This window comes from Phyllopteryx taeniolatus, chromosome 7 (genome assembly GCF_024500385.1).
Source record: "Phyllopteryx taeniolatus isolate TA_2022b chromosome 7, UOR_Ptae_1.2, whole genome shotgun sequence".
Lineage (NCBI taxonomy): Eukaryota > Metazoa > Chordata > Actinopteri > Syngnathiformes > Syngnathidae > Phyllopteryx > Phyllopteryx taeniolatus.
This window is the reverse complement of record NC_084508.1, coordinates 11,406,451-11,423,624: the sequence shown is the minus strand read 5'-3', so window position 1 is coordinate 11,423,624 and position 17,174 is coordinate 11,406,451. Positions and strand designations below refer to the sequence as shown.

At 42.5% G+C, this 17,174-nt stretch overlaps 1 protein-coding gene across 4 annotated transcripts in view; it reads right to left on the bottom strand.

Annotated features, from left to right (window-relative positions):
* sbno2b (strawberry notch homolog 2b) overlaps positions 1-17,174 on the bottom strand; it is a 76,254-nt gene that overhangs the window by 14,665 nt on the left and 44,415 nt on the right. For 3 of the 4 annotated variants that reach the window (XM_061778335.1, XM_061778336.1, XM_061778338.1), the window contains 17 exons: positions 16,491-16,577; positions 15,065-15,170; positions 14,824-14,984; positions 14,595-14,728; positions 11,140-11,230; positions 10,892-11,035; positions 10,660-10,777; positions 9,266-9,371; positions 8,339-8,492; positions 8,086-8,262; positions 7,222-7,319; positions 6,934-7,016; positions 6,035-6,220; positions 5,843-5,964; positions 5,623-5,754; positions 5,046-5,181; positions 585-697 (listed from right to left, as the gene is read on the bottom strand). In XM_061778335.1, coding sequence (XP_061634319.1) covers positions 585-697; positions 5,046-5,181; positions 5,623-5,754; positions 5,843-5,964; positions 6,035-6,220; positions 6,934-7,016; positions 7,222-7,319; positions 8,086-8,262; positions 8,339-8,492; positions 9,266-9,371; positions 10,660-10,777; positions 10,892-11,035; positions 11,140-11,230; positions 14,595-14,728; positions 14,824-14,984; positions 15,065-15,170; positions 16,491-16,577 — 2,148 coding nt within the window. The remainder of the gene's footprint in view (positions 1-584; positions 698-5,045; positions 5,182-5,622; positions 5,755-5,842; positions 5,965-6,034; positions 6,221-6,933; positions 7,017-7,221; positions 7,320-8,085; positions 8,263-8,338; positions 8,493-9,265; positions 9,372-10,659; positions 10,778-10,891; positions 11,036-11,139; positions 11,231-14,594; positions 14,729-14,823; positions 14,985-15,064; positions 15,171-16,490; positions 16,578-17,174) is intronic. The other variant, XM_061778337.1, reaches the window with a different exon arrangement.

The window sequence follows — 17,174 nt, the reverse complement described above, 5'->3', positions numbered from 1 at the left end:
TTGCTAAGTAGAAATTCTGCATACTTTCAGGGATGTCAAGTAAGTGATACGTCACAATCATAAGGTGGGAGCAGTAATTGGTTTGGTATGTTTGTTTTGGTCCCCATATGGAGGTATGCATTTTTTTTTGTAAATTATACAATATAATTTATTGCGAAATATTTTGTGGACACCCAAGCTACGGTTCTTGGCTCCCCGAACGTTCGGGTATCCAAGTTTGGGAACCACTGTTCTAATGTGTTTGTTTACACGTCGCATTGGCACATATCCAATTAAAATCCGACGTTTATCCATACTTATAAGACACCAGATTCTTATCAGTGAATATCCAATTCCAAGATGCATATCCAAATTGTTCCGCTAGGGAGCCAGAAATTGCAATTGTGACTTGTTATGTCAATTCAGCCACAAGCAGGGGACAGAAAGCAGAGCTGAGGAGTGTGAAGACACAAACAACAATCGCAAACCTCTCTTACGCAATGAGACAACACGGATGAAACATAGAATTTTCCCATGACGCAACTGAATGTGTATCAAGAACAAACATGCACCCGCACCCACACACACACAGCCGAGATATTTACCAGGCTCTCCAATCTCTTTGCCACGATCGAGGCGAAACGTCTCTCACCGGCTAGCTCCGAAATGAGGAATATGTACTCTGGGGCCGTCACTTGATTTGATCGATGGGTACGGCCTGAAAAACAAAAATAAAAAAATGAGTAACTATTTAAATGTAATTAACAGCAGCACCATTTCCAGTAAAAAAAAAAAAAATAATCCTTCGCACCGCCAGCTGCAGCCTGCGTGCAGCACTTTCGGTTTCAGGATGTGTCAAGACACAGCAGATGAACGCCATGATGGACAAAACCACATAGCGAGATGAAGGTAATGACACGATAGGATCTGCATCATCAGATCACAACACATTATAGAGCAGGGATAGGGAAACCATTGGAAATCCTCTAACAGCCATCCATGTATTCGTGCTGGAGCTGGGGCCTATCGCAGCTGACTTTGGGCGTGTGGCGGGACATACCCTGGACTGGTTGCCAGCCGTTGCAGGGCAAATAGAGGCAAAAAACATGGAGACTCACATTCACACTTAAGGACAATTTAGAGTCTTCTTCTTTAATGACCTAACTAATGCATGTTTTTGCTAATTTGGCAGCTTGCCACTATACTCCCCAATGGCCATTCTGCATTTATTATTATTATTGTGTTTTTTTTAAAATGATTTAAAGGGGGAAGTTTGCCATTCATGAAAAAAACCCCAGCTACTTTTGTCCTATTTGTTGAAAATGTCAGTATAAACTTGACAGTAGCACATTACTAAAATTAGTAAAATAACGAAATCATGCCTCTCTGGCCCCATCTTGTACCGCTAATTCATTTTTAAGAAACCACCGTGCCTGAGGAAATACAAACAATCAACCAAACAACCACCCCGCAGTCTCGTGCTGACTTCTTTTCTTGGGCTTCAGTAGCTTAGCTGAAACTATCACGGAAAATCCACCACTGGTTAGGAGGAAACATTGAAAAGAAGGACTTTGACACGTGTCAAGACAAAACAAGGGTAGACATAGGAGCTCCCCTTCAGAGGTGGAGGGGCCTCAGGCAGCTGAGAGGATTCAGAACAGACCCAGGCTACATTCAAATCCTGCTAAAGCTGCAAACCTCACTTTAACTTATTAGCATTTGTGGGCCTTCGGTAGCAGTTTGTCTGAGGTAGTGATGTCACGGTACCAGAATTCTGACTTCGATACTATACCTTCAAAAAGTTCAAAACTTTACAATAAACTTGAAAAATGATGTAATTAGTCATTTTGAAACAATAATTCTATCAATGGCTGCATTATCCTATAATATGAAGAATGCTTTTTATTTTATTTTAAGACTGTGTTTGTATATACAATATATGTATGATATATACAGTCATGAAAAAAAATATGACACCACCCTTGTTTCTTCAATTCCTTGTTCACTATACCTGGTACCACTAAAGGCATTTTACCTAAAGAAGCGTAATTGTATTTCTTAAACAGGGCGGCTGTGGCTCAGTTGGTAGAGCGGGACGTCCAGTGACCGAAGGGTCGACAGTTCGACTTCTGGCTCCCACTGTCTGCATGTCGAAGTGTCTTTGGGCAAGACACCAAACCCTAATTGCTCCCAGTGTGCCTGGCAGCACCTTGCATGGCAGCAGCCGTCCATCGGTATATGAATGTGCGTGTGAATGGGTGAATGTGAGGCTTTGTAAAGCACTTTGGGCCCTGTGATGGTGTAGATAAAGCGTGACGTAAATGCAGTCCATTTACCATTTAAATCTAGTTTTGGTTATTGCCAAGAAAACCAGGGAAAATGGCTAGCGCTAGATATCGGCTCGATATTAAACTCTAATGAGCTATTTTGTTTGTCATCATTATATTTCAAACAAAGCTACCTTTAGTTGCACCTAACAGTAAAAATTAAGAAACAAGGGGTCTATTTTTTCCATGACTATATTAAATATTTCTATACAGTGTTCCCTCGTTTTTCGCAGTTAATGGGGACCAGAAACCCCGCGAAAGGTGGAAAACCGCTAAGTACGATTTGCACCCCCCCCCAAGGAATTTTCGTGGATGTGTATGTGGCTACCAGAATGTTTAAAATATGTAAGCAGTATTTATACTTTACATATTTGAGACAAAGATTACAACAGTACACGTATTTACTTAAATCATTAATTATAAAACCTTATACAGTAATGAACATTTATTATACAGTAATTAACATTCATCAGCATCGTTGTCAGCAGAGGAAGCCTCAGCATAGAGGCACGCTCCTGAGGCCGTATCTTTTTTGAAATTTTTCGAACCAGCCTTTGCTGGCTGAAAAGCCTCGTCCTCGAGGAGGCGAATCACTCCTGGCAGCGCTAGTAACTGGCTTTGTCAGCACCTTCTTCAGCCTCTTCATTGTTGTCATCGGGCAAGATTTGGTCGTAGAGAGCTTTGGCCTTTGTCCTGATAATATTAGTGTCCAAACTCACTGTCTTTTCCCTGCAATCAGCAATCCACAATGCAGCTTCCATTTTCACAATTCTCTTATTACACGGAGTTACCACACGTTTCGCTTTCTTATTGAAGGTTATTGACGCAGTTTTGTAGATGTTTTCTTCCTCTTTCTTTATGTACCGCACTGTAGATTCATTCACGCCATAATGGCGTGCCACAGATGCATAACTTCTGCTCTCTTTGATCAAATCTAAAAGTTTCACTTTCTCGCCAATGGTCATCATCGTCTTCTTCCTCTTGGGCGCCCCGGAGGAAGCTTTCGCAGGGGCACAGTGCTTCGGCGGCATTGTAAGGGCTTGCTTAACTAATCGCTTCAACAAAAAAAGTTATTGCGAACACAACAGCGTGGACGAGACTGGCGAGACACAACAAGGGAAGATGCTGGGTGAGGCTGCGATGATGCGCAGCCAATCGGCTCACGGGATAAATCCCATTGGTCAATGTCGCGCCGGGAACCAATCAAGCACCTTGTATGAGTGCCCGTACAGTACAGGCATGTACAAAGCCTCTGAGTAACTCAGAGGCTGTTGGCATGCAGGGAAACCTTCTCTTGCGCGCATCAACATGAAACAACGCGTCAGTCCGCAATATGGCTGCCGATATGGCTGTTTTTTTTTTTTAATGAATATTTTGGAAAAACCCGCGAAGCACTGAAGCCGCAAAACGTGAAGCGCAAAGTGGTGAGGGAACACTGTATCTATACATACCTACTCATACTTAATACTGTGCATTTCAAGCTTTTATTCAAGCTTTTAGTGGCGTTTCTTGTATTTTTTGTGGTGTTTCTTGTATTTAACTGCATTTGATTTCTTGCATTGTAAACAGTTCATCGTGCACCCACTCAGTGCAGTGCTGTTATTCATCGCGTACGGAGCCACTCAAAAAGTGGACCTTTTTGCTCCACTTGGATAATAAGTGGTTTTCCTTTTGCATTCGGTGGATTTTTATTCTTCTCGAAATCCCCAATTTCCAAAGTGGTCTCCGACGACGAGTGTAACCTGTATCCCGATTGGAACGCTCCAAGCTGGGCTTCCATACGGCGCGCACCCGTGCTAAGTCGTCTCATGCTGTCTATGCTATCAAGCTCTTGCTGGTAATTCCGTCTCTCGTGTGCATGGAAGGCAGTTACCCTAAAAGCACAGGAGAATCCACTGCATACAGTATAACACTGGCTTTGCTCACATAGCCTCGTGAGATGTGGACTCGGAGGTTATTTCCTGGTGGCTAACGCTAATGCATGTTAACGAGTCTCCAGGAGCCAGTCAGCAGATTGAAGCCATTTCATTCTCCCGCTCCCACATAGTTGCATGCACACAACTTGTCGGAAGACAGGCAGTCATTGGCAGACTGTCAGCTTTTGGGTACTGGGCTTTAAGACACCGTATGAATTCAGCGCTGTCGCTTAAGTTATTATTTTTTTTAAACTACTGGTACAAAAAACAAAACAAAACCTTGTACCGTGCTATTTTTGACATTAAAATACCTCGGTACAGTACTGGTATCGGTACTTGATACAACACTAGTCTGAGTTTTTTTGTTTTTGTTTTTAGAACAGCATGGTCAAATGGTCCCAAAAGCCAAATGGTGCCCATCCCTGTAGAAAACTATGATTATCTGGTTCAATGAGGTTTTCAATGAAATGCTCATCACACACACACACACACACACACACACGCACGCACACGCACACAGACGGACAGCAAGTGCTACAAATGGAAATAATTAATTGAGCTGTTAGCAAAAGAATGTCTGCAAACAATAAAACCATTAGAGACTACAACATAAAATGATGCACAATCAACAGAGCAGGCATATCTTCTGTCTAATTGAAAACAAATTTGTGTCCATAATAGACAGTCAAATGAAAAATGAACAGTTCCACAGCGTGAGATAAACAAAAAGCATTTATCCGGCATCGTTTCAACTAACAAAAACACACCCGGCCCGTGCAGAAGAGTCTGATTGTCCCTACAATGGAACTAAACTTGGACTCACCAAACTGCTGAATGGCCCGGTCTGCGCTCCAAGGTAGCTCCAATGTCATGTGGACGCGACGCCGCTGGTTTTTCACGCGTTTGTCCGCCTGGAGGGAAATTCCAGAGCTGGCTGCTTCGGAGATGATGGCCACCAGCTAGGGGGGAGGGAGATTCACAGAAATTTCACACAACAATGGAGACGCACACGGTAAATAAGAAGAGCACATCAACTAGAAATAGTGGCAATGGTTATGGACGTCTTCGCATGTAGATGCGCACTTGCGGCGGTATTGTGTCCAAATCAAGTCATCTGTAAGCAATTCCTTTTTAAGTGTAATGTTAACCATGTGTGATATTTGTGGTTTAAAATATCAATACGGGATATTACAAAACATTGTAGAGGGGCGTCAATTACTCAAGGGTTTTCGCTATCCTCGGCAGGGTTCGGTCCCTATTACTGTAATTCAATAATACGCCTCTCCCGCAGCGGCGGTGTAATAAATGCGCCCTGGGTACTATTTGCGGCACTACCTTATTGACCATAAAAGCAGTTTAACAAATTCCAATTTCCAACATTAAGCTAAAATGATACTCACCTTCTCTCCACTCATGAAGCGGTCTTTCTCCTTGATGTTGATGTGGTCGATCGTGAGCCCCTGCTCAGCGCGTGACTCGTAACGGACGCTACCGTCAAGACGCCGCACCACACGACCCTTACGCCCGGTCATCTGTTTGGGAATGACAAAAAAAAAAAAAAAAAACATGTTAACGGTGCTATTTTTCATTCTGTACTTGTTGCATGTTTCAGACTCACACCTCAGAGACTTTATCAGGCCCGCCGAACTTATCGATAAGCTCGTCCAGGGTGTTGAGAGGTAGTTCTTTTCCCAGCTGTGATATCTTGTTGAGAAGACCCTGCTTCATCTCCTCTATCCTGACTGGAAATCCACAAGGGAGGATGTCAGAGAGTTGTCATTTCACCATGAGTGCAACAACAATAACATCCACCAGTGTGGCAGCTCGTGTGGTTGACAAAGATGACATCATCGTTGTCCAACAGCGAGTCTGGTGAGGAGTTAGAATCGGTGTCCATGCCGTCAGAGTCAGTGCTGCTGTCGTCGCTGTTGATGCTGATGACACCGCCGCTGTCCACCGTGTGCTTGGGTACCTTGGGATGGCGCCCTCGAGGCTTACCTGAAGATTACACCAGTGGGATATTAGAACAGGGCAACACTTTTAAGTAAGAGGATGTCCAGAGCTAAACGGATACAGTGGAACTTTCAAAGCTAAACAAAAATCTCCCCAGCAACAAAATTTCCCATAGGAAATCATGTAAATTAATTTGCTCCAGATTTAAACGGTTGCCTTCATAAATACTGTATTAAAGCTTCAGACGATGTATTATTTTACATTTTAACGTTCTCAACTGTCCTACAAGTGTAAAAAAAAAAAAGGTTTACTACTGTATAATAAATTAAAATAATGCTTTAAAGATGCCTGACAGACGTAATAGAGAGAGAATAGGAAGGTGTTTGCAGAGTAATACTGTCACCTAGTGGTGCATTATATGAACTGAAAGAATTAGTACTTTTAAGTGTATTTATGTTAGAATATGCTTGCTAGATTAATTTCTGCATTTAATTGTTATTTAATCAATTGTACAACGATCCCCCAGTTACAACACTCCTGGGATGAGGGAAAACCTGCGTTACTGTATATAGAGACGATATTAAAAAACATTTTATTTATAGATGAAAACTTCCACACACTTTCAACATACACTTATTATACTCACACTTAAATTGTAAACATTGTAAATGTACATGAACACACACAAAAAATGTGCAAACATAAAATGAATAGATAACATGCAAAAATGGAATAGAAAATAAAAAACATGCGCTTACGCTTTCTCTTATTCCCGGGTGCCTTCTCTCGCCGCTGCTTCTCAGAGGGAAAATGTTTGGTAACGAGGGACTGGAATACTCCCCTGAAGGGGAGATAGCGAAGCTATTAGGGGCCGCACAAAGCAGCTCAAAATACATTCCTCATTTGTCAGTTGCTGGCAGGCAGATGAACAGGTGTGTTTTAATATCCTGAATTTGGACACATTTTGCCCGAGGGGTTGAGAAATTGGTGACACCCACACACATACAAAAAGATGTTTAAAAACCAAAGCGTAGGGGCTTGCTCACTCTGCGGCAGAGACGAATCTGTCAAGATGACCGTCATTCTCGTCTAGAACTTCTCTGGTGCGCGACTCCCCAGTAGACTGCAGGCCAATGACGATGCACTGTGTCAGGGAACAAAAAACTGACAAATCACCCAAAGTTTAAAACATCCATTTTGGGTAGTATTAGTTCAACTAATAACGATTTGTTATTAGTTGTTTAGTTAGTTCGTAGTATTAGTTCAAGTAATAACGATTTCACATTGAGTACATTTTTGAGTAAATTGAGACAAGATCATTATTTTAGTATCTCTCTCTCTCTCTCTCGATCCCTCCTTCCCCCCCCCTCTCTCTCTCTCTCTCTCTCTCTCTCTCTCTGTATATATATATATATATATATATATATATATTTCATGTCATTTTGCTTTGGTGGTTTGCTGTGATATTTTTCTAATGTAAAATATGGCTGAGCTCAATAAATGTTGGGAAAAATAGTACTATATATTATATGCAGTGAATAAAACATTTTTGACCAATTAAATGAATTTGGATAATTTTCCATGACACACCTGATGATCTCTCATGGCACACTAATGTGCCACGATATACTGTTTGAGAGTCATTGGTAGAAAACCGTGCTTCCCAGTATTATTATTACGTTTATTTAAAAAAAAGGACAAAATTGTGTAATGACTTGTCAGTGCTGTCAAGTGTAAACTATCTTTTTGCCAGGGGAAAAAAACTTTGCTTATTAGACAAAAAGAAGAAAAATTGAAATTTTTTTTTTTTAAATATATGCGCAATTTTCTCCTGTCTGAATCGCCATCTGGTCATTTCCACATTGCGTGCTAACTTGATGACTCAGCGTTCCACAGTGATTTGTGCTGACCTTTCCTGCCTCCAGCTCTTTCTTGGCCAACTCCACCAGGCAGCGGACCTTGGCAGCAATACAGAGGTATTTGAAAAAGCGCTGGTGAGATGACCAGAACTGGCCCCACAGGGACTTCCTGCTGACCAGGCCCAGGTCGTCGGCGGCGCGCATGAAGGCCTGCAGTGCCTCCGCCCACTAAAGGAAGAAATGTTAAGTCAAAACGGGAAGTGCGCTCATTGACGTGACGACAACGTGATGTTGTGACGTTCACCAGTTTGGCGGCTTTATTGTAGACCAGCTTGAAGTCGCTGTCCAGTCCGATCTCTTCAATGCGGAAAGACACCCCTGAGAAGCTCAGCTGCCTGGCTATGTACATCCCGCTCACTTTCATATCCATAGCAACAATTTCCATGGCGCCCACACCTCTGTGTATAAAAGGCATACAGGTATATAGGTGCATCACAATACATTAGAATATTGTGTAAAACTGAAGTTATTCCAGTAGTACTATTCAAAAGGAAAACTGGTATTATATATATATTCACTGCACAGAGTGAAATATTTTACGCTTTTCTTTTATAACGAACAAAAACACAAAATTCAACAGAAAGAAGTTTGAACATGAGAAACAAACAATCTGCTTTCTAATGTAGAAATTAGATAGGACTTGGCCTTGTGAAAAGTATCTTTGGATGTGTTTAATTAATCTTTTTCTATAATCCTTTATGTGAGTTTCTTTTGGATTAAACTACTGAAATAAACTTTTGTATGATACTCTAATTTATTGAGATGCATCTGTTCTCTACATCATTCAGTGAGAAACTATCATGGCTCAAATACTGTATTTCCTCAAATAGTGTCTCAATTAATCCCCGGGTGCAAAGAGATGCCTTCTTTTTCACCATCAGGAAAAAAGACGGGTCATGAGTGTAATCATCTCCGTTCATAGATGCTATTGTTCACACGTGGCCATCAACTAGTTAACTACTTCTGTATTTGAACTTTGTTACTAAACAAAACAGAGGCAGCTAAGGAGGCAGCATGGTGTCTAACCACGCCCTAACACATGCATTTTTACACATAAAAAAAAAAAAAACACCTCTCCTTGGCCACAACATGAGGAAATATGTGGTATCTTAAAAGAACAGGAAACCGTCATGATTTATGAGTCATTTGCAAAATATCAGATGCCACAAACCTCTTCTCAATGGCGTGCAGGAAGTCATCAAAGGCCCTGAAGGGCGTGCCCTCACCCCAGATACCCAGGCGGCTCATGTAGATCATGTTCTTTGGCTCTGAGGCACCTGGGTGACCAAAAAAAGTTGACTTGTGTTGAGTTGTACCAGTGAAATATTTAGTCAGAAAAGGAGACACATTTTCTGAATTTTTTTTTTCGCACTGACCTGCTTTCTCGTTACGTTAGTCATAATGGAGTGTCACTATAACACTCCAGTTTTTTTTTTTTAAAGGGGCCACAGGGGTGCCCGCGATAAGTGTGACCCTAAGAGCGTGACAAATGATTGTCACCTCTTAAGTCACGCCTTCCGTATCTGATTGGTTTTTCCTTTAGACGTGGTGGTTTCTTGTCTAATTAAATTAGAGGCAGAAGATGGGAACAAGGTTTTCTCCGGGTACTCTGGTTTCCTCCCACATTCCAAAAACATGCATGGTAGGTTAATTAAAAAACTCTAAATTGCCCGTAGGTGTGAATGTGAGTGCGAATGGTTTGTTATGTGCCCTGTGACTGGCTGGCGACCAGTTCAGGGTGTACCCTGCCTGTTGCCCAGAGTCAGCTGTGATAGGCTCCAGCACATTCATTTTACTGAGCAGTTTCTAATGAAACATATATATTTATATACATAATAATATGTAGATTAAATGTACATTAATATTCCACACCATGCAACATAATTTCCAGCGTTACTTATAAACTGCAACTAGGTGACAATATCAACACATTTCTGTCCCATCTCCATTATGTATCTGTCACTTGTCCTGAAAAAGTGAGTAGTTTTACTTATTTAGATTAGATTATATATTTAGATTTATTATACAGTTATAAATGTGAAAAGGTTGTTCAAAATTAGCTATTCAGTTATTAAACATTTTTATGATGCTGTTGGCTTTAGCCTGGAACAAATTAAGTCACTTTTCATTATTTGCAGTCATACATTTTCTATAGCGTTTGCCCTCTTTAGGATCATGAGTGAGCTGGAGCGCATAACGGCTGACTTTGAGTGAGAGGCAGGGTACACACCCTGGACCGGTCACCAGTCAATCACAGGGCACATATAGACAAACAAGCATTTACACCTAAGGACAATTTAGAGCCTTCAATGAACCTAATATGCATGTTCTTGAAATGTGGGAGGAAGCTGGGGTACCCAGCGAAAACCAACGCAAGCACGGGAACAACATGCAAAATCCACATTCAAACCACAAACATCAGAACTGTGACGTAGACCTCCTAACCACTAGAGCACTATGCTGCCCAATGTACATCATTTCCTATTTTCAACCAGCATCACGGAACGGCTTGTGCTCTACTTTGGAGGGTTCAACTTCATTGCATTTGCTTTCCTGCTCATGTACCTGTGGCACTGGCATACACCACTCTGGCCCGCGGCAGCTTGTTTTGCAGATCAAGCACTGCCTTGCCCATCTTTGTTGACGTGGCATTCTTGGCTTTGTGGCATTCATCAAAAATAATCTGTGAGGAGGTGCATGCAGGTCAAGGGCAAACAACACAGGGAAGAACAGGGGAGGGGGTATAGCACAGTGGAGGAGGAGGAATGTGTGTGTCATCTGGAAAATGAAAGGATACAACTCCGTCAAAATCCGGCTTGCACCAGTCCAGGATCTGTTTAATCCGCGTGCGGTGCTGCCCTCCCGCCTGGCTCTCGCCAATCAGCGCAGAGTAGGTCGCAAAGAGGACTCCTTCTGAGGTAGCTGTGTCTCCATACTTAATCTGCAACACACAGTCTCACTGTCACCCACCGCGGCTGCGCTCCGTTCCATTTTATGCATGACCGCTTAGAAAGAACTGCCTTCTTCATTAGCACCTGGACTCACTTTGTTTAAGGCATGCACAGGAATAGTCGGTGCATCTATGTCTTTGAGATCTCGCTCTGCATCAAATTTCAGGTCATTGGATATGCTGAACCTGCGGGCAGGAACAGTAGGATTAGTCATTCACTGTATACGGCCGGACAGAACAAGTACAAGCAGATGCAAAGCAGGGCATGTTGGCCGTGTGCATTAATTTTATGTCGGCCAAACGAAGACTGGGGCTGACTGAGGGATGAGCTCACATCCTGTTGGGCTGTGCTGCATGTGAAGGCTACAATTAGGATGGCATTACACTGACTCACGGCTCATCTTTGAGATTTCACTAGAAGCAGACTGCAGCAAGAATCCACAAAAAAATAAAATGTGGGTGCTGATTTGAGATATGCCTCAAATAGTCGCCGTCCCTTTAATCCATGATATTACCACATTAGTCGCTAGGTGTGCCATCCACTTAAGACAAAACACCTCTCCCTAAATAGATGCCATCTATGTACGACAGAGCAGTGATTCACAAGCACTGTGACTTGGCCTCAGAGAACCTCAGGTGTGCCTGGAAAATTATCCAATATTACATGTATCTTTTGGTCATTACGCCAGTGACACAATGTGACAGCAGAACAATTAAATGCTCTTCCACTAGATGGCAAAAGGTGTATAGTTAACCTACCAACGTTTTGCAATTATTTTTGTTTGGTGGTGTGCTGTGAGATTTTTCTCATTTACAATATGTGCCTTGGCTCTATGACATTTGGGAAACACTGCGATAGGGTGTCAGGGACACATTGAAAATAAAAATGTAGCAAAATCACCAGAAATATTTGTCGTAGAGTTACAATAAAGAAACAGAAGCGAAGTTGGAATGCTGCATGAAAAAAGTGATAAAGTAACCAAGATAAAGTCATCGTGTTCTGAGAAAAATATGGAATAATGGAATATGAGAATTAAATTGCAATCTTATGAGAAAAAAGGGACTAAACTATGAGAATTAAGTCCACATGCTGCGAGAAAATAAGGAAGTTCAAGGATAACGCTTGTACTGTTATGGGGGGGGGGGGGGGGGGAAGTCAAAGTAACAGGAAAAAGTCATAAGGTAATAGGATGTCATAATGTTACTCCATTCCTGGAAAAAAATGGGCAGTAGGTCAAATTATCTCAGTGTATAGACCCTATTGTTCATACATGGACAATAAATACTTAAGTTGACCACTTGAACTTGCGTACCAAAGTACAATAAAGTACATAAGCTATCTCTTAGTTGAATATAACTACTAAACTTACTGCATGTTGGAAACAAGTTTTCTGTGCAGAGTTAAAAGTGATATTAGGCTAGAGATAGGAATTGATAAAGGTTTAGCTAGTTCGATGATCGACTTTGTGGTCGTGTCATCGGACTTGCGGCCGCATGTCTTGGACACTCGAGTGACGAGAGGGGCGGAGCTGTCAACTGATCACCACCTGGTGGTGAGTTGGCTCCGATGGTGGGGGAAGATGCCGGTCCGACGTGGCAGGCCCAAACGTATTGTGAGGGTCTGCTGGGAACGTCTGGCAGAATCCCCTGTCAGAAGGAGTTTCAACTCCCACCTCCGACAGAACTTTGCTCATGTTCCGGGGGAGGCGGGGGACATCGAGTCCGAGTGGACCATGTTCCGCGCCTCCATTGCTGTGGCGGCCGACCGGAGCTGTGGCCGTAAGGTGGTCGGTGCCTGTCGTGGCGGCAATCCCCGAACCCGTTGGTGGACACCAACGGTGAGGGATGCCGTCAAGCTGAAGAAGGAGTCCTATCGGGCCTTTTTGGCCTGTGGGACTCCTGAGGCAGCTGATGGGTACCGGCTGGCCAAGCGGAATGCAGCTCTGGTGGTCGGACTCGTTCCCGGTGAGGGTTGGACTCCGCCACGGCTGCCCTTTGTCGCCGATTCTGTTCATAACTTTTATGGACAGAATTTCTAGGCGCAGCCGAGGCGTAGAGGGGGTCCGGTTTGGTGGCCTCAGTATTGCATCTCTGCTTTTTGCAGATGATGTGCTTCTGTTGGCTTCATCAAGCCGTGAGCTCCAACTCTCACTGGAGCAGTTCGCAGCCGAGTGTGAAGCGGCTGGGATGAGAATCAGCACCTCCAAATCCGAGACCATGGTCCTCAGTCGGAAAAGGGTGGCGTGCCCTCTCCAGGTCGGGGATGAGATCCTGCCCCAAGTGGAGGAGTTCAAGTATCTTGGGGTCTTGTTCACGAGTGAGGGAAGAATGGAACGGGAGATCGACAGGCGGATCGGTGCAGCGTCTGCAGTGATGCGGACTTTGTATCGGTCCGTTGTGGTAAAGAAAGAGCTAAGCCGAAAGGCGAAGCTCTCAATTTACCGGTCGATCTTCGCTCCTACCCTCACCTGTGGTCATGAGCTGTGGGTCGTGACCGAAATACAATCCCGGATACAAGCGGCCGAAATGAGTTTCCTCCGCAGGGTGTCCGGGCTCACCCTTAGAGATAGGATGAGAAGCTCGGTAATCCGGGAGGATCTCAGAGTAGAGCCGCTGCTCCTCCACATTGAGAGGAGCCAGATGAGGTGGCTGGGGCATCTGATTCGGATGCCTCCCGGACGCCTCCCTGGTGAGGTGTTCCGGGAATGTCCCACCGGGAGGAGACCCCGGGGACGACCCAGGACACGCTGGAGAGACTACATCCTTCGGCTGGCCTGGGAACGCCTCGGGATCCCCCCGGAAGAGCTGGATGAAGTGGCTGGAGAGAGGGAAGTCTGGGCGTCCCTGCTGAAACTACTGCCCCCGCGACCCGACCCGGATAAGCGGTAGAAAATGGATGGATGGATGGATATTCCAATCCCATCATCAATACTGCTTATCTAGCTCCACCGTAACCTTTTATCGATTCTTATTGGGTGAGAGATTTTTCCCGTTTTGCTCACTTTGTCCTTGATAGTACTTCCTATCTCGTTTTAAACTCCAGTTTCACATGACATGAATTTTAACATGTAATATTTTTCTTAAAAAATTACTTGGGCCTCCCACACATTTGAAGTTGGGTAGACAAATGTCCCGTAGCCCCCATTTGCGGAAATACCGTATACATGGGAGTCCTCGGTTTACGTCGGCAAAGTCTACTCTGTCAATAAGCTATGCTAATGCAGTTGTAAGGTAATTGAATCAACTATTTGTAAGAAAAACACTTCTAGGCCATAAATAAAATCAATTAAATGGAATAACAGTAAGTACACAGCATAACCACTCATACTTAAGTCGCTGTACAAACTAGTTAACTGCATGGTGTTCATATTTACAATTTATATATTATACATCAACATGAGAAGCAAAAACCATCCCAGTTTCTCCTGTGGCCCCCAGGGAATTACTAATTGCTAACCTCTATTAAACACAAATAGCCTGCCAATCTACAATCATGAATTCTCGGCAGTCCACCATTGTTAATAAACCTCATCAGGGAGTGCTTACTCACCATAGTGATTTTTTCCTTCCCTTAAGGTAGTTTTCCAGGATGATTCCCGCAACAGTACGCCCTTTACCCACGCCGGCCCCATCGCCAATCAGGAAGCCTGCTCGCTGGTTGTTCTGTAGGATGACTTCGTGTTGCTGGCCACACAAAAGACGGAGAGAGACTGGTCACTCATTGCTCCAAGTGAAAGGGAATGACTGTGGGTTGATGTCTGTGCCATGTGCATGTGTACCTGACAGGCATAGATAATGGCTTCTAGCTGCAGGGCGGACAGCAGGCCGCTGTTAATGGTAGACTCGGGTATAGACAGAGTGTATGTGATGTCCGGAGGAGGGACACTAGACAGCGTGTTGGTCTCCACCACTATGTCGGGATGGGAAATTCCGATAGTTGCTGAAGAGGAGAAAGGAAGAAATGTAGTTTGTCTCAACACAGTGTACGGCTACATTTTGCCGTCATGTCTAATGACCTACATTTGGAAGGTCTGTACTCGGCATACGTGTCGACATGGCCTAGTTCCTCTGAATCCTCTTCCTCTGCTTCCTCCTCCTCCTCCGGGGGTAACTGAGTTCTCTGAGTCTGGCAACACCAAAGACAACATTCAACAGAAGTCGCATGCCACACTACTATCTATATATGCAGTTCTGGTTTTAGCCTAGGTGAAGTTGAAAAAAATAATGTTAGTAGCCAGACAGATTAGCACGCCACAATTAACAGGAGTATGACAACACAGCAATGAAAATGGGAGTTAAACAGGCTAAAAGCAGAAAGGAGAAAAACTTGCTGAAGATCAATATGTCAGCGAAGGTCTCCGTAGTTAAACCCATTTAATACACACAATTGTAAGCTAAAAGAAAAAAAAAAGCCAGTATTTGTTATGTATGGTAGCGTATTAGAGACACGTTGAAAATAAAAGTACTAAAATTACACACAAAAATTTGTCATGAAGTCAGAAGAATAAAGTCAAAATATTAAGAAACTGTAATCTTAGAAGAAAAAAGTCGTAATATTCAGAAAATAGTCATAATGTTAAGAGACAAAAGTAAAAGTTACAAAGATAAAGTGACAAGGTTATGAGAATGAAGTTGTTCCAAAAAAAAAAGTCAAATGTTACGGGGAATGGAGCACTCATGGTAAGGGAAAAAATACATAATATTACAAGAATGAACCTGCAGTTAATTTTATGAAAATAAAATTAAAAGGTCGTGAGAAAAAAAAGTATAAGATGAACTAGAATAAAGTTGTAATGTTAAGAGATTAAGTCATAATAGTTATGACAATGTTAAAACTACAAAGTTACTAGAAAGAAGTCAAAGTTGTGAAAATTTGTTACAACAAAAAAAAAAGAGATAAAGTTCAAATTTTAAGAGAAAAAAGTCATCAAGCTGCAAGAATAAAGTTTTGCAAAGAAAAAAAGATGAAGAAAGTAATAACGGTATGAATAAAATTAGAATGTTTGTTATGCCTTTTTCTTGTCCAATTAAGATTTGTTTCTCATTTACTTATATCAACCAATTATTCTGGAACTATTTGGGCTTTATTCTTACGACTTTATTATTTTTTCCTTGCGGTGTGGCCCCAGTACTGCTTTGTAGTTGTTGCTGTCGCTGTACAGTTGCAAATGATATGCAATGCTTACATCATCTGTGATAATACAAAATGACAAAATAAAATAACAATGGATGAGAGTCTGTTGGCCACCGACAAAAAGACTAAAATCGGCTGACATTGACGTTTGGCAGACACATTTGTGCTCAAGTAAAACCACTTATGGTATGACCGACACTGTGTCGGACACTTAATCTGGATGTGTGCACATTTCTGACCGCAACCACTCATGGAGGTGCACACACTGAAAGAGAGCGTTAGTTAAATGTTACATCAGATTGGTGCGGCTACCTGAAATCCTCCTAAAGGTGGCGTGCAGATTATAGCTGTTATATCATCCAAACTGGCCAAGCCCTGAAACGTGCTGGTGCCTTTAAGCTGTCAACAAAAAACATTAAATAAAGAAAGAAAAACTCAAATCAATGGGTAAAACAGACAAAAAAAAAAAAAAAAAAAAAAAAAAAAAAGGAGGTGTGCTTGAGGGTACCTATTATGGTGTCTACTCAGGAAAATGCTTTTTTTTTTGTGTGTGTGCCTGACAGGTGATTGGCTACAATAAACCACACCAAACAAGAAATTAAATGATGGCATCTCGTTGTGCAGCATCTGTAGCAGTAACTCATGGAAGTTGACACAACCCCCCCCTCCTCAAAATATTCTGTATATAATAATAGTATGATAAAAATCAGTAAATCAAAATAAATATAGTGGACCCCTACTATTGGGGGGAAAGGGACTGATCCCGCACCAGAGTAGCAAAAATCTGCAAATAATTGACACTCCTTATAATTCCCATGAAACAAAAACAAAAAAATGGAACAAAATGCAAATAAGCGAGGAATCAGGTACCAAAAATGTGAATCAGCAAGGTATACAGTAAAAAAAATTAAAATAAAATAAGTGGGGGTTTTCACGAATAGTGGTGTATAGGTTTCCCTCAAAAAAATCTGTGAATATGATGAATCTATGAATGAC